The following is a 17,761-nucleotide window of genomic DNA, read 5'->3' on the forward strand; positions in this document are numbered from 1 at the left end:
AAAAAATTGCAATTGTTAGCCAAGAACAGAACCAATAAATGCATATCAAATCTCACTAAAAATCATTGTCTTTTGTTGTCCATTTAAAGTCTGTACTTGTTTGGTAAGTTTTTCCCTTGGAGCAATGGGCCAAATTTGTTGCTGCCAACAGTCTATTGATAAATTGTGCAAGCTCTTCCATTTGCATGCAACTCGTTGCCTCACTGCCACCAATAACGATGTCATAAGCCCTTTATGTAGCAAGTCTCCATTCTTCCAATCAGAGCTAATTGTGGGGCACAAAGGGCTGACTGTTGAGTCACTGTGCTAATCTCCTGAAAGATGTTTATAGCTTCACATAATCACCAAATGTGGTAGAAGGGTCCAATCTGGCCACATTCCCTTCAAGAGTGGTGGGGCTGATTTTACTGCACCTTTGTGGTGTCAGGAACCATCAATGAAAGAGCTTAAAAGTTGTTTCTCTAGTTTTAGCCAATATCAGTAAGAGAGCTTTTTCAGCTCACACATTACAAAGGTCTAACCATTGCAGTTCTTTCTCCAAGTCAGGTACCATCTATGAAAGACACATCCCAAAGACAATCAAGGAGAGAGGGAAGCAAGGTTGGTGGGAGATGTGGCTTTGTGAGAGTTTCAAGGGACAGACAGAGTTTCAAGGGACTGATCTAGCTGCAAGGAAGAGGAAAACCTAAAAGAAGGGTACAGGAGTCAATACTCATTTTTAAAAAAACTTTGTGCCACTCCAAACATTGTTTTTTAAGAAAAAGACAGACGTACCTTGGAAGTGAAATGGAATCCATTCCAGAAGTCTGTTTGACTTCCAAAATGTCTGGGAACCAAGGCGCGGCTTCTGATTGGCTGCAGGAAGCTCCTGCAGCTAATCGGAAGCCGCAGAAGCCCCCACCCCACCCCGGACGTTCAGCTTCCAAAAGAACGTTCAGAAACCGGAACAATCACTTGCAGCTTTCGATCATTTGGGAGCCAAAATGTTCGGCAACTAAGCCATTTGAATTACTAGGTAAGACTGTACTGCTATTCCCCACAACAGACCCAGGCTTCTCTACCCGAATTCTACTGTAATTCGCTCTACGCGGGGCTGCCCTTGAAGCTGTCCCAGAAACTCCAGCGGGTGCAGAATGCAGCAGCGAGGCTCCTCACGGGGTCTCTGCCATGGGAGCATATTCACCCAGTGCTTTTCCAGCTGCACTGGCTCCCGGTGGAGTACAGGGTCTGATTTAAGGTGCTGGTTTTGACCTTTAAAGCCCTTCACAGCCTAGGACCCTCGTACCTACGGGACTGCCTCTCCCAGTATGCCCAACGGAGAACCTTAAAGGTCCATAAATAGCAACACCCTAGAGGTCCCGAGCCCTAAGGAAGTTAGATTAGCTTCAACCAGAGAAAGGGCCTTTTCAACACTGGCTCCGGCCTGGTAAAACGCTATGTTTCATGAGACCAGGGCCCTGCAGGATCTGATTTCTTTCCGCAGGGCCTGTAAGACAGAGTTATTCCGCCTGGCCTTTGGCTTGGAGCCAATTTGATTCCATCCCCCCCTTTCTTTTTCCTTTCTCCTCCTGTGATGAGGCTGCATTTTAATATTTTAATGTTTCAATATTTTAATGTTGTATTTTAATGTTGTTTTTAAGTTGTATTCATTCAACTTGTTTTTATTATTGCTTGTTAGCCACCCTGAGCCTGGCCTTGGCTGGGGAGGGCAGGGTATAAATAAAAATTATTATTATTATTATTATTATTATTATTATTATTATTATTATTACCCGCATGCACAGAGAAGTAAGCAGAGGCTGCTCTCTCACTTAACATTGGACTTTGGGGAGGCCTTGGAGAAGCACTCGTGCATCTGCTTTTCTTGAAGATCAACACAAAGTGCGACAAATCCCCTTTCCCTTCTCTGCCTCATCTGCACATGCAGATAGTTTCAGGAAGAAGCAAGGGCTTCAGAAAAGGAGGAATGCATTTGGAATCCTAGTGAGCTGCCTTCCCGACATCTTGTGCAAACAAGATGCTAACCCCTTCCCTTCCCTTCCCTTAAGCCTCTATACATACAGAGGACAGAAAAGTGGCCTGTTGTCCCCCTTCCACATCTGGCACTGTTGAAAATGCCTCCGCCTCCAAGTTCTTTGCAACATGTGCCAAACTAAAGAGTAGTGATCTTTGTGCTGGGAGCCAGGGCGCAAGTGGCTGCCAGAGGGGAGTGGTTACTACAGCTGACTCAGTTTGTAGACTCCTGCTATTACAGCACTGGGTAAGATGAACGAAGATCTATACCATTTTGATCAGTGTACATATCTGATACACAAAAATATACAGCATATCACACACTACCGTATGTACTTTCCCAAGTGACCTTTAAACCCATGATAAAGAGCCACTTTCACTCATAAAAATAAGCCAGGAATTCTGGCTTATTGCAATCTGAATCTAAAAAAAAAGTACAGTGGTGCCTTGCAAGACGAAAAGAATCTGTTCCGCGATTCTCTTCGTCTAGCGGTTTTTTCGTCTTGCGAAGCAAGCCCATTGACGGCTTAGCGGATTAGCGCTATTAGCGGTTTACTGGCTTTTAGCGGCTTAGCGGATAAGCAGATAAGCGGCTTAGCGGCCTAGAAAAAGGGGGGGAAGGGGGGGAAGTCGGAAAAACTCACAAGACATTTTGTCTTGCAAAGCAAGCCCATAGGGAAATTCGTTTTGCGAAGCGCCTCCAAAACGGAAAACCCTTTCGTCTAGCGGGTTTTTCGTCTTGCGAGGCATTCGTCTTGTGGGGCACCACTGTAGTATAAACACCAACAACTGGGAAACTGGCTTGCAAGAGCTCCAGTTGGAGAATAGCCTTTACCAAAGGTACCATGGACTCTGAAGAAACTGAAACTCAGAACGAAAGAAAGAAACATGCTAAGAGGAAGGCACGTTTGGCAAACCCTCACCATGATCAACTCCTGCCTAGAAACCTATGTCCCCACTGTGGAAGGACGTGTGGATCCAGAACTGGCCTCCACAGTCACTTACGGACTCAATTGTTAAGATTGTGTTCATGGAAGACAATCTTACTTGGCTACAAATGATCGTGGGATACTGCCTGCGTCTTCCTGCTTAATTTGTTTATGGCGCAAGCTGCATAAACAACCTAGGAAGGCTTCCCATTACTGTATGTCTGAACTGGGAATCCCTAATAAGCCATGATTAGCAAGCCAACAAACCATGGCTTAAGACTACCTAGCAACTGTAACTTTCTGTGGAGCAAGAAGCCACTATATCTGGCTCAGACATGACAGGAAGCAAAGGCTTCCTAGTTTGTTTGTCCTGCGTGCACTGGGGGCTGAGTGAAATATTCACATTAAACTATGGTAAGTAAAAAAACAAAAAAAGCTTATTATGACATATCCAAATTGGAGTGGACAGCAACAAAATATATCAGATTCATCAGTAAAACCGTTACTGAAGTACTAGGAAAATTCCTATCTAACACAAGGGTGTGTGTGTGTTAGGTTTTCCTGTGTTGCAACTGTTTTCCTTTCTTTTTAGTGGGAGGCTAGTTTATCTGTTAGCAGACTACTTGGTGGAACCTTATCTAAGGTAAGTAAAGATACTCTCATCAGTTCACAGACACGTACTTTTAAATGTGCCTCCAGCTGTTCATTAATGTGTTTCAAATACAATTGTTACGTAATAAAAAGGTAAAGGTCCAGTTGTGGATGGCTCTGGGGTTGCGCGCTCATCTCGCTCTATAGGCCGAGGGAGCCGGCATTTGTCCGCAGACAGATTCTGGGTCATGTGGCTAGCATGACTAAGCCGCTTCTAGCAAACCAGAGCAGCGCACGGAAACGCCGTTTACTTTCGCACCAGAGTGGTACCTATTTATCTACTTGCACTTTGCTATGTGGGCAGGAGCTGGGACCGAACAATGGGAGCTCACCCCGTCGTGGGGATTCGAACCGCCGACCTTCTGATCAGCAAGCCGAGGCTCTGTGGTTTAACCCACAGCACCACCCGTGTAATACTACAAGTCAAAAGCCACAATTAGATACAACTTACTATTGGTTCTTCTGGCTGCACAATCTAGTCAAAATCCTATCATCAAAACTGAATTATATCTTAGATGACTTCAATCATGGGCATTTTTGTTCAAATCTCTACTTTGCTGTGCAGAACCACTATATTTCACACAGAGCATACCTTAGCAGGCTTCTATCATTCCTTCCAATATTAACAAGCCTTAAATACATTCATCATATGTTATCTATAATGGTAAAAATTTACAGAGAGATAGTCACGTTAGCTATGGTGCAATAAACCCATTGGAGTCTTATGGCACCTTAAAGACTCACACATTTATAATGCTGCAAGTTTTAATCACTAAAAGATAATCATATTTATTATCTCATGCCATAATAAATGCATAAGCCTTTAAAGTTCCCGAAGACTGTTTGTTCTTTTTGTTCTAAAATGGTAATGTAAACTAAAATCGCCATAGAAACTTTTAATTGTTTACTCACCCTCCTTGCATCTTGATTATTTACTGGTTGATTAGAGGGTGCTCTCATTCCGATATCAGATTGATAGCGCTAGGGGGGGAAATAAGACAAATGATTTTTTTAAAAAGAAATTAAACAGAATATGTCAGATTAAAACAATGAGGTAAGGAAAACAAGTTTGATGAAAGTAAAGTTTTATTTGCTTGATTGATTACCATAATTGGCTAAATGTACATGCGCATAAAAGCCAATTATTTCTGAATTGTTTTTTGTTTTCAGATTATGCTCACACATTGTAGTAGACATCATCTTAGAAGCCACACTCCTATGTGTGAGTGAGAAAGAAGCAAGATGGTTTTTGCCATCTCCCATTTGAAAATAGCATGCTCCAAACAAACCATAGCTAACCATAGTTTATAAGTTTGCATGGCACAAAACTTGGTTAAGCAAAAACAGAAGTGAATGCCACGCTGAACGCCCACTTTGTCTTGTACTCATCAGGAAAAAAATAGCAGTATATGGGAGTCTGCCCCACAGAACACTTGGCAAGACGCTTATAAGTAGACCTGCCTAGAATTGCACTCAGAATTATTTTGGAGGTTTCCAGCATGAAGAAGGCAAGAGCCAAGACAGAAGTGAAGATGCAGCTTTGCAATTGCACAGGAAGTCAAACTGTATTGTCGTTTCTACAGAATATCCAGTTTTGAACCCGACAGACTTATTATGAACAGCTTTATCTTTCTAAATTCGCAGAACCGACGTAATAATAGCAGCAACAGAAAACCACTAATATATTGCTCAGAACGTCTTTGTAATATGACACCAACTTTATTCTGGAATCAGCACCACTGATAATATCTGAAAAGCCAAAGACCAAGGTTCAAATAAAATAAGCTAACATTTTATATGAAGCAAGAGACCACCTCCAAAGTAGCATTACATGATGCACTACATGCCATTTCACCTAAATCTTCTGGTACTTGAAAACCTCTAGAAGTAAGTATTTCCCTTCTTTTCAAAGATCCTTCTATAACAGTGGAGCACTATATATGTTTATACAGAGGTATGTCCCACTACAGTCACAGCGCTATCCTATATGTGTAGACTGGTGACTGGGAGTGGCCGCCGGGACCACATAACACCGGTTCTGAGAGATCTGCATTGGCTCCCAGTACGTTTCCGAGCACCATTCAAAGTGTTGGTGCTGACCTTTAAAGCCCTAAACGGCCTCGGTCCTGTATACCTGAAGGAGCGTCTCCACCCCCATCGTTCAGCCCGGACACTGAGATCCAGCGCCGAGGGCCTTCTGGCGGTTCCCTCATTGCGAGAAGTGAGGTTACAGGGAACCAGACAGAGGGCCTTCTTGGTAGTGGTGCCCACCCTGTGGAACGCCCTCCCATCAGATGTCAAAGAGATAAAGAATTACCTGACGTTCAGAAGACATCTTAAGGCAGCCCTGTTCAGGGATGTTTTTAATATGTAATGCTGTATTGTTTTTAATACTGATTGGGAGCCGCCCAGAGTGGCTGGGGAAACTCAGCCAGATGGGCGGGGTATAAATAATAAATTATTATTATTATTATTATTACCATTGTGATCAATGCTGCTTGCTCTTTAACAGTCTGTATAGGATTGCCACCACAATGCAGTTCACTCCTAGGTAAGTGTCCACAGGATTCCAACCAACAGGTCACTTCTTGTATGCAGCGTGGCTGGGTTTTCCCCCTCCTCCCATGTATTAGAAAACCAAAAGGCAGCAAGGTTGCCTGCCTAGCCAACCATCGAGGAGGAACAATGTCAGCAAACCCACCTTGTTCTCTGGAGTCTATTTCATAATACAGCCAAACCTGATTTCTAGGCATTAGGGAATGTTAAACAATGCTAATACAGTAAAAGCAAACATCCCCCACCCCTGATACTCACACCAACTCTAAAAAATAACAGTTTAAAAAAAAGTTCTGCAGAACTAAGTTTGACAGGAGCATGGAACAGAAGGAAATGCATATTTAAACAACAGGATGTCATTACACAGCCAAATGTCTTTATGCAAGTATTCTTCACTTCACAACAATGCTGAAACACTCATATCAAAAGTACCAAGTGGTTTATTTCCCGGTGTCCCTGAACTTGTGCCAAAGAGGATACTTGCAGTTGCAAGTTTTAATCAGGAAACTAAGTGACTCAGTGTCTGCTAGAGATAATAAAATTATCAAATACTTTAGCAGCATCTAAATAGCCAGACAGCAAATAAATATTATAATTTTGGTATTATGAATGGAAATATAGTTATTGTCTTTACAGAGCACATGACATCTCGCATAAGCAATTGCAGAAGATAAACAAAAAACTAGCAATAATTTGTCTTGCACAACAGAGACAAAGGATTATTATTGTATCATCTGCTTCTTCTAATGGGTGAAAAGTGGATTCACACTGATGTGCCTACCCCAATACACAAACAGAAACTTGTTGACATAACAAAAAACTACTTACAACTACATTTCTAAAGAAGAATTTGAGTCTAGACTTAGAACGATAAGCAGTTCTGACACTGCTTTGTTACTCCACACTGTCCTTTTCAAATTGGTACCATTTAGTCATCTCAGGGGCGGAGTGGCTACACAGGGCCAGTATAATTGCATGGAGCTGGAGCTGAGTCAAAGATGAACTCAATATATGTATTCTAAATGCTGCCAGGACTCCAGATATAAAAATGCCTTCTTTGTTTGTGTCCTCTCGTAATGGACTAAATTATACCGTCTTGGTTTCTCACACCAGAACAGTGTCCAATTGGGACAGCATTCATGTCTTCAAAATGGATTTTCACAGAACTGTTCACAAAAAAAATTTTTTTTTTGTTATATTACATGCTTGAAACTGGGGAACAATCCCACTGGATATTCAATTATGCTGGAAGCAGATTTAACACTTCACTTTGTTTTATGTATAATTGTACTTCATAACAAACAATTTATTGTTATTCTCAGTTGAATGGAATTAAAGCGTGTCAGAGCTGAAGCCTTAAGCGTACTGACCTAAGCATAATGCAGTGCTGACATGTTCCTTACTTTGCATTGCATTAATGGCATTAATTTGCTGTGCACTAACGGGTTTTCAAATGAATAATTACATGCAGAATACTGCCAAATCAGACAGAGTCCATGACTGAAAATGGTGATCATCTAAACAACTTTGAAACAGGTAAAAGAACAGTGTGATTACCACTCCCTATGATATGACTTCAATACACAGAAATCCTTCCAAGCCTCATTCCTATATTTGATTAACACAGATATTTTTAGGGCTACCCACTGACTAAAAATTATAATATGCAATCCCACCTGCCACTGAACTCGATGTATTCTGACTATATGTGATTTTTGCTTTAGGTGTGATACCTGGAACGTAGCCCCCGCGTAAGTTGCTGGCTTACTGTCTCATACTTTCACAATGCTATATTCATTTTTATAAAATAAGGGGACATTTCAGTCCTTTTTGTTGACTGGTGCTGCTGATGCTCCCACACTGACCCTCTAAGTTGCAGGCTACCAGGACTCCTGCTTCTCCCAGTCATTCCGTTCCTCACACGTTCCTCCCTGTAGTTTTCAGCTCCAAACTTTACTCAAAGGAAACTTCACTATGTTCAATGAATCCTGCTACCAATTAAGTTGGCATGGAAGTTAAGGTTCTCCTAAATGACATCCAATACAGCAGTTTGGATGAATTCACCCTAATAAACTCTCCAGGCAAGAAGTCATAGAAAAGGAGAGCTCTCACAGGGAGCAACTGGCAGAAGTTATAACCAGAGGATTTCATAAATGGATGAGAAATGCAGATTTGTGAAAACTGTACAGGGGAAGTGCTCAGGCAGGGGTGGAGAGCCTTTCTCAGATCAAGAGCTGCATTCCCTTCTGGGCATCTTTCTGGGGGCCACACTGCCAGTGGTAGGCAGGGCCAGAAACAAAAGTGGGCACAGCAGCAAATGCAAATTTTTAAGCTTGTACAGCAGGCTGGTTTTGACAAACGCACACACCCCTGTCATTCACCTAGGCAAAAGGTATTATCAGAATTAAGCAGATGTTCCTGTCAAGAAAAAGAAAACAGCCAAGGAGGATGTAATGCAGAGCCAGTGAGGAACATGGGCTGGGAGGGAAGGGTGGCTTGGGAATGTCCCAAAGGCAGATGGAAGGGCCAAAGAGATTCCCCACCCTTGTGCTAAGGTATTTCATGGAAACTAAAGCGCAACCAGAACTTGCATGTGATGGAGCAAGCTCAGCTGTAGTCCAGGAAAGCTGATGCCACAACAAAACTGGTAGTCTTTAATGTACCACAGAACTCGTTTTGGAGAAACTTGCTTGGGAAAGCAAAAAATGGCACAATTTATAATAATAAGCAAAGATCAAAAATTATTATAACTACCTTGCACCATTATATGACTACACCTTAATGCAATTCAACACACACTGACTTGCCTACAAGGTCTATGGAAGCAGGTAGGGCCTCCCAGTAAAAATGCATAGGCTCAGCCTGCTTGTGGATAGTTCGCTATGACGTTATTCCTATTTTCGTTTTCATGAGGTCACTGGGACACGGTAAGGGGCTTTCGATTCTCAGTGAAGAAGCCAGTTGTCCTTTGCATGGTAGGAGGAGGAGGGGGGTGGCCCGAAACCTTACGCTTTTTACTGGCATGCACGAGGAACGGAGCACAACCATAATGGAAGGGATCGACGGGGGTGAGAGGGCAAAAAAGGAGGAAGGGAGCCTACAGAATCCCACCACAAAGAAGGCAGGCGACGGGAGAAGTTCGATAGCAGCTTGCACGAAGAACCGTACATGCAGAGCTATCCAATTGAAAGCAACGGATTGAGTCGCGCCAAAAATCCGTCCGGAATTGCACTTTTTTCTGCTCCCCCCCCCAAAAAAAAAATTTACCCCACCCCAAGCCCCCTCTTTTCTCTACGCGCGAGGAAGCCCACCAGGACGAAGCTTGCTTGGGATCCCAGACCCAGAAGCGCCACTGGTAGTCTGCATCCTTGCCACCCACCCATCCCGCGCTAGGTAAAAGCAGCTCTTACCATCTGCCGGGCCAGGTCGGAGGAAGCCATGGCAAGAGGGGAGGGGTCACCGCGCGCCAGAGAGAGAAGAAAGGAGGAGGGAACGCAGGAGCTGCAACTCCCAATCCCAGCAGCTGGAATGCAGCCGGCGGTGAGGAGCCGCCTGGCCAGCGGAGGGGAGGGGAGAACGCTCCGCCAATCACGACCCGAGACGAGGGGAGATGCTGAAAAGCCCACCAATAGCAAGTCGGGAGAGGGCGGAGGCGGAGCGGTGAGTCTGCTGTCAACGGGAGAAATTAAAAAAGGGCTGGGCGCGGCACCAGGACGGGGCGTGCCCCGCCTGCGCGCGCGCGCGGGCGGGTAGGCGCGGGCGCTCTCTTTCTCCCGCCCCTCCCTCGCTCAGAAATAGGGGGCGGAGCCAGAAGCTTTGGCGAGCCGAGATTCATTAACTTACAGTAACAGCCCCTCCCTCTAGAGGGCCGCGCCGCCCGCTCGGACTCCTCCTCCTCCTCCGAATTTAAACTGTGCCGGTAGGCGCCGCCCTCGCTCCCCCTCAGGCTGGCGTCACGTGAGGGAGGCGGCGAGCGCCTCGAAGGGGTATAATGCCAGGGAGCGGCGAGGACGACGACGATAACGACGTCGCGGACGTCGGCGCCGTGATTTGAGCCTGGCGATGCCGCCTCAGGAGCCCTGAGGGAAATGTTAGCGACGATGCCATGGGGCAGCGCGAGGAGGAGGAGGAGGAGGAGGGAGGAGGCGGCGACCGCCGCGCGCTGAGCCTTCTTCATTTCGCTGCCCGGCGGCGGCGGCGGCGGCGACAGTTGGTTCCCTCCGCGCTCCGATGGCCGCGGCGGAGCCGAGCCAGGACGCCGTGCTTCAGTTCCTATCGGAGCGGGGAGGTCGCGCTCGCAACGCCGACCTGTTGGACCACTTCCGAGGCTACCTCAACTCCCCCGACCAGCAGCGCCGCTCGCGCGCCAGGGAGCGCTTCAAGGAGATGGTCAACGCCGTGGCCACCGTGAGGCAGGAGCCCGGCTCCGGGGCCAAGTACGTGCAGCTGAGGAAAAAGTACCGAGTCGCCGTCGCGGCCGCAGAGCCGGCTGAGGAAACCGGGGGGCCCCGGCTGCCCCCTGAGCCTGGCGGAGAGGGCGAAGCTGCCCGGCGAGAAGCGGAGGAGGAGGAGAAAAAGAGCCTCCCTGTCGCTGTGGAGGAAAGCGGACCTCGGCAGCTTGAGGCGCCTCAGGCGACCCCTGGAGGAGGAGGAGGAGGAAGCCAGGAGGAGAGAGAGGAGCGGGAAGACAGCCGCTCTCAGAGCGGGGAGCCGGAGCCGGGCAGCGGCGAGACCCCGCCTGAGGACGCCGCCGCCGCCTCAGGGGTGGCCCCCGCGGCGGCCCCCGCCACCACCACCACCCCACGTTGCGCGCGCAAGAACTTCCGCGAGCGGATGCTGGGCAGCTCCCCTCAGCTGAAGCGCGGCGGCGGCGGCACTCGCGGGAGCCGCTCCACCGCCGGCGGGGGGGACTCGGACAGCGCCTCGCTGGCGTCGTCTTCCGCGGAGGACGAGGGCGGCGGCGGCGGCGGCAGCAGCAGCTCGGGCGGCTCGGTGGCCCTGGACCCCCTGGAGCACGCGTGGATGCTGTGCGCTTCGGACGGGCGCTGGGAGAGCCTGGAGGGCCTGCTGAGCTGCGAGCCGTCGCTGCTGTGCAAGCGGGACTTCATCACGGGCTTCACGTGCGTGCACTGGGCCGCCAAGCACGGGCGCCACGAGCTGCTGGCGCTGCTGGTCAACTTCGCGCAGAGGCACCGGCTGCCCGTGGACATCAACGCGCGCACCAGCGGGGGCTACACGGCGCTGCACCTGGCCGCCATGCACGGGCACCTGGAGGTGGTCAAGCTGCTGGTAGGCGCCTACGACGCCGACGTGGACGTGCGCGACTACAGCGGGCGCAAGGCCGCGCACTACCTGAGCCGCAGCACCGCCGACGAGGTGCGCAGCCTGGTGGGGGCCCTGCAGGACGAGGCCGACGGCGGGGCCACCAACGGCAGCGGGCGCTGGAGGCTCTCCAAGGTGCTGCCGGCCAACCTCATCTCCTACAAGCTCTCCCACCACCTGCTGCCCCACCACGGGGACGATGGGGAGGCGGCAGACGGGGCTGGAGCGCCCGGCAAGGGCAAAGAACTGAGCAGGAAAACCTCGGGCAGCGGGAGGATCAAACTCAACAAAATCCGCTTCCGGACCCAGATCATCCACACCACTCCTTCTTTCCGCGGGGATGCAGAGGAGGAAGGTCAAGAAGAAAGGTCCCTGAAAGCCTCTTTCAAGCTCAGACCTAAGTCCAATGTGTTCGGGTAGAACAAGGAGTGCTATTTCTTGCACCTGAATAGGGCAGCGTGTGTGGGTGGCTGGGTCTAATGCCACTTCCTTTGCCGGGATGGAGCTGTTTGAGGATAAATGTACCTGGGACAATGCCTTTACCGGTAATTGCTAGGCAGGCACTGGGCTAAGTAGGATAAATACAGAGTAAGACTTGAGGGCGTAAACAAACAGTAGCTAGTACTGTGGTTCTTGGCATTCTAATAACACACCAAACTAACTGAAACACTATTTTGCTTTAACGTTTGAGTTTTCAATATTTTTACTTGGATTAAGTTTTATGTCTGGTTACAGTTCCCGGAGCTGCTATTTCTGGAGGGTTTTTATGGTCCAGTTCTTACTGAGGTGGGTGTAGCTAGGCTGAACCTTTAAGGCTTGCATGTGATGAGGGCTTGTTCGCCTACAAGCAAAATCTCTGCACGTGGAAAACTACCATGTGAAGAAGGCAAAGCTTTAACTTTTCCTCTTGACAGCTTGTTTTCTCTGTGGAAGGATTTCAGTTTTAAAAATTAGTATGGAAGATTATTAATAACACAAGCTTTTGCTGAAGTAGTATTACACAAGTTCATTCCACAATGAGAACTATATTTGTAAGAGCCTAACTTGAGATCCTTAGCTACTGTAGGGTCATTTATTGGTGTTATACAGAGCGAAGAGAATGCAAGTGTGGGTGGCATTCATAGAAGCTAACTGAACAGACGGGAGTGTAGTTAAGCTTTTCCCATGCCTACCAATTCTTCCTTGAAAACCTCAATGTTACAAGTTTTCTCCTGTCCAGAAACAATTTCTGAGTCCAGATAGAAGGGAGTGGGAGTGTTACAATGCATAAGGAGCAAGGGAAACACAGTACAGCATTGGAAAATGCTGTGGTGCCTTCCTAACAACATACAGTTTAGCCCTAATGCTAAGGGGCAAGTGTTTAAGAATGCATAGGTAAGAGTATGTATTCTAAAAAAATTGCATGACAACTACAGTACAAGCCGAGTTTGTGACTGAGAAGCACTAAAGTTGGTGGCCATTAATTTAGAGGGAAAGTGACTATACCTAAAGGTGCACCTTTTTATTTTTATACTTTTGAGTTTTAAACATACTTTACCTGTTGAGTAAAGTTAGCCTTGGAAGTGCTAACAGTACCCAAAGGTAACTTGATTTTGTTGTGAGACAGGGCTCTCGGTAGCTATCTAGTTGAGGTGCAATTGAATATCATTTAATTTGTTAAATGATTAGTTGCAAAGTCAAGAGAGCGAGAGCCATGCTGATGTGTACTCAGTGAGACTTTTCCACAGTCAGTCAGCTCTCGAAAGGGCTTGTTTCATTATTGTCAATGGGAGACTGCTGCAGACGGATTTACTACAGAATCTTGCATGTTAGCTCCTAAGTGCACGCAATGGTTGCCTGTACAGAAGACAGGTCCTGCAACCCATCTTTCTCTTCCTTCCCCTCTGCAGCCCCAGCAATCCCTCTTCCTCCCAAAAGAATCTTCAGTTCCACCAGATTTCAGGTGATTACTCCCTTACTCTAGCCCAGTACTACACTTTCCACAGTGTTTAAGACCCTCCAGCCCTCTGGAGCAGTTTTTTAGGTAATGAAGGGGGAAAGAGACTGGTTGTGTGAGCTGCCTTCCATTTGTATGACCTCTGAACATGTCATTTGGGTTTATCTTGAAGAAAAGTGCTAGTGCATTTAACCATTAATAATGAAAGACATGTTTTATTCAGAAGGTATGAGCAGGAGACATTCATAGCACTATAACAAAAAATTCCCATATAGTGATTTCATTAAATGGATTCCCCTACACTCTGAAACACACTTGCTGTGTGATCCAGAGATCAGGAGCAGCACAGGGACGCATGCTTACTGGTACACCAGTGGAAGAAGTACCTGTTGTCTTAAGTGTGTATATGAGAATAATTAGGGGTTTGATATGTCATTGCACATGTGTTCCCCAGTTACTGAATATGAAATGTTGTCATGTTTGCAGGCTTATGCGCATCAAGTACAATGGATAACGCATGGAAATCTTAAGAGCACATGGATTGTGCTTGCTGGAGCCTGTTACAAAATGTCTTGGAAGCTTTCTTATGTCTTCCTTGGCAAGAAAGTTACTTAACAGTTCCCTCTTTTGAATAGGGAATAAATGTGTTGTAGAAAAGCACCAACAAAACTTTATAGCTTGAAACTTGAAAAAAAATTGCTTTAAAAAACACTAAGAATAATATTTGAGGGGAAGTTCCTAATGTCAACTGTTCCAAAGCCAACAGTTCTAGCGAAACATTAATAAGAGATCTGTGGTATTAGCACTTTCTCTTCAACAATAAGGATATTGGGGCTGGACCTCTGATGCTGCTGAAATGAATATAAAAGTCAAAATGCTGCCAAGTAAATGCTAAAGCATGTTTCTCAGATTTTCAGATACTTCAGAACTGTTAATTTTAAACACTGATATAAGGGAATTAGAAGCAGTTTTTAAAGCATGGAATATGAACAGTACTGTTTATGAAAGCAGCTTTGGATGTTACCATGTGAGGTTCCATAAACCACAGGAGTAGTTGTGCAAGGCCTCTTACTGTGCCATTTTAGATGTTTTGCTAAGGAGAATGTGTATTTAAGCTAACGCTTTCTCTCTCTTCACAACTTACTCTTTGGCAGAAGCATAACAAGAGGCCATGTGCAAATTCTTTGCAGCTTGCATATCCACTTGAATTAATATCTGAAACTTCTGAGCAACCTCTTCAGTAACTGCAGCTTTACCTTCTTGATAGACTGTATAAATCCAAGCAATGCACAGGGTACATATAAATAGGAATATGAAAAACTTTTGTGTTGGTGAACTTTTTTTATTATATTATTCCAAAAAGTCAGTGATAGGAGTCACTGGCGGAGGAAGGGGGTGCAGCTCACCCTGGGTGTCATCCCTGGGGGGTGTGACATTGGCTTGGGTGGCACCCCCTGGGGCGCTTGCCACAGGCGCTCCCCTGTGGGATGCTCGCTGCAGGCACTGTCATGCCACCCCCGTGGACAGCTTGCCCCACCCTGAGGTGCGCTGCTCCGGGTACCAGAGCAGCTAGCTCTGCCTGTGATAGGAGTCTGACAAAAGTTATGAAGTCAAACCGCTTACAAATATGCCATTGATACTGGCCTCATTTGTTAGCATGTAGTGCTACGCCAAATTATGGGTTAGAATGAATAAGCAGGCATGCTGGTACACGGTGAGAAAAACACAGCCACTTTGTTCCTGCTGCTGTCATGCTACTGGGGGCTAAGCCATGGTTTGGCTTAGCATTGTATCCCAACCTGGGATTGTGGTTTGACCTATAAACAAAGCCCTAGCAGTAAGCCAATACCAAACCTTGGTCATGGTTTGCTTGAAGCAAGGTAAGCCATGAGACCGGGTTCAACTCAAACATAAAGCCAAGTCATGACTCTGCTCCAAATTATATGGGAGTAACAAAGTGGCAAATGATTTTCTCACCATATACCAACTAACTTGCTTGTTCACACTAAACCATCATTTGGTTTGTATTATGCATGAATGAGGCCACTGTCTAAAATCCTTACTGGAAGAAACAATGATGAAGAACAACTTATTGTACAAGCCTCTTCTGTATGCACACAAGCTAGAACAAATGCAAAGGCAGTATCAGTTTTAATTTGTAAGCTATAATTACATGTGCCTTTTGTAAAACAAAGCAAACTACAGAAGAAAGGAGTGTATTGAGCACTTCCACTCACATTTCAATAGGAAGGATGCCAGTGGTGTCTCCATCTTTCTGCCAACATGTAACTTATTGTAGCAAAAGAAATGTTCCAAAGTGTCACTCTGCACGACAGCACTAGATGTTTAATCTTTGTAGCAAAGAATAGAGTTTGACAATTCTGCAGTGCAGAATACTGTCTGAAGTAGAATATCCTTGCAGATTTCTTTAAAATAACCTGAATATTGCTAACTTCAACTTTCCTGTATGATCTCTAAGAGGAATATGTTCCATACCTTTCTATTTTTAAATGTTGACTGTCTGCCATATTTAAAGTACTGGTATAGCTGTCACAATGTTGTATTTTTATAGGTACTGTATTTAAATGTTGATCTAAGAGTTAAATACAAAAACTTGCATATACTGTTAGTCTTTAGTTTTGGATTATAGAGATTTTTAAACTTTTAGATTCTTGGAATGTTGTTACTTACGGTACTATAGCAATTTCAACAACTTTGTTCACTAGCTAAGGGCTCAGTCATAAACTAGTGATACAATAATTGGTAGATATTATATGAAACTGCATCATAGTGTACAATTCCAAAAGTTTACTAGTAAAAATGATTAAGTGCAACAGTTTGATTCTAAACACTAACTTAATACTGTGGGGCTTTCTTGTTACAGTGTGTCCCTTCTTCCACAACTGTCACAGGGTAATTTCTGGTGAAGAACTGGCTTTTGGTGTCATAGTATTGGGGTTTCTATTTCTATGGCTGTGTTTGGACATAACACTAAGTCACAACTTAAGCTTTTTTGAATCATACTGCTCCCAATTTGCATCTCCCTTAGTTGTGTGAGTAACAAACCACAGATCAGCCAGCTTGGTATTATATCTACACCAGCATTCATGGTTTGTTCTTTCTCCTAATGCTTCATACGTGTGCTGGCTCAGATGCAATGCTAAGCCTGCTGCTCAGTGGTTTGTTAACCAGTCAGTTAAGGGAGGACTAAAGAAGGAACATTGCATTCTGCTCCTGTTCAGTGGGGTTAGACAAATCCTATTTGGGAGCCTAGTAATACAGCTGAGTACAGCTGAATTATGGGTGGAAGATGCACATGATGATTCTTCCCTTTTTTTGTAGTATGTTCAACAGAATTCACTCAGATTGACTTCAGAATTAAATTGCACAAATACTGTAATGTAGAACACTGGCAAAGTTCCGCTTCAGACATATTCTATATTTGCAGGTTGCCAGCATATACTTTACTTTCCCATTAAATTAAACTTTCTTACCTATTGACTTCACATTCCCTCTAGTCACTGCATTTTAAAAGTGTTTCTTCAGATCCAATGCTTCTGCTGAAGAAAACAGTTGTATTGTATTGGTATTTGTGGCTTTACTGGTACACCAACACTTAAATGTTGTACAGAACATGTCACTGGGTATGGTGTGGTACAAAATTGGAGTCTAACCTTAATAAAAAGGGTACACATTTAAGCTATCTCTTTCTGATTGAAGTGTGAAATGATAATAGAGTTGCAATCTAACATCTGCTAACTTGGCAAGTCCCACTGAAATCATTGGGATTTTATTCTAAACAAGCATGTACAGAACTAGATTGTTATTATTCTTACCTCGTACCTGAATCCTTTGTGGTATAATTGTCTCTAAGACTATTGGTGAAAACAAATTTTAATATGTGCCTGAATGAATGGTTGAGTGAAAAATCACTGTAAAAACATCACTTTCAATGAAATAAAATGTCATGGTTCTTTTTATTGTGGAGTTATGCTTGTATTGTGCCTACTCTTCTAATAACTGTCTGCAGCAATGCTATAGTTGTGGGGATGGAAGAAGGACATTGAGTTTTTCTTGTAATAACCACATAGTACCAATTGCCTAGGCCACCCTTAATGACATGTAATTTTGTATCAGTCACTCATCTGTGGATTATTTCACATTCTTAGCTTAGATATGGGTTGGAGTATCCCAACCTGGATAAATTATGACCCCCACACTCAATTAGGATATGCAAGGTGCTATTATTTTCATTATATCCATATTTTTCATTAGGTTAAGCATCCTATATGGAGCTTTTTGCTCAATGTCTGACAAGTCAACGTGTGTGGTGGGTTTCACAACATGGCTCTAA

General features: G+C 45.1%; 2 protein-coding genes across 8 annotated transcripts in view; one reads left to right on the forward strand and one right to left on the reverse strand.

Annotated features, from left to right (window-relative positions):
* The window catches only part of SEPTIN10 (septin 10), a 56,411-nt gene extending 46,404 nt beyond the window's left edge, over positions 1 to 10,007 (reverse strand). For 3 of the 7 annotated variants that reach the window (XM_081858196.1, XM_081858195.1, XM_081858193.1), the window contains exons 1-2: positions 9,560 to 9,710; positions 4,506 to 4,574 (exon numbers count right to left, since the gene is read on the reverse strand). In XM_081858196.1, coding sequence (XP_081714322.1) covers positions 4,506 to 4,574; positions 9,560 to 9,589 — 99 coding nt within the window. In that variant the 5' untranslated portion in view covers positions 9,590 to 9,710. Of the gene's footprint in view, positions 1 to 4,505; positions 4,575 to 9,559; positions 9,712 to 9,992 lie in introns of those variants that run through there. The other 4 variants (XM_081858194.1, XM_081858185.1, XM_081858197.1 and 1 more) reach the window with 3 other exon arrangements.
* A 28-nt stretch (positions 10,008 to 10,035) lies between these two features.
* Positions 10,036 to 17,387, forward strand: SOWAHC (sosondowah ankyrin repeat domain family member C). The gene has a single exon (XM_081858183.1). The coding sequence runs from the start codon at positions 10,380 to 10,382 to the stop codon at positions 11,889 to 11,891; it is 1,512 nt and encodes a 503-aa protein (XP_081714309.1). The 5' UTR covers positions 10,036 to 10,379; the 3' UTR covers positions 11,892 to 17,387.
* The last annotated feature ends 374 nt before the right edge of the window (positions 17,388 to 17,761 follow it).

This window comes from Podarcis erhardii, assembly GCF_964252035.2.
Source record: "Podarcis erhardii genome assembly, chromosome: 4".
Classification (NCBI taxonomy): domain Eukaryota; kingdom Metazoa; phylum Chordata; class Lepidosauria; order Squamata; family Lacertidae; genus Podarcis; species Podarcis erhardii.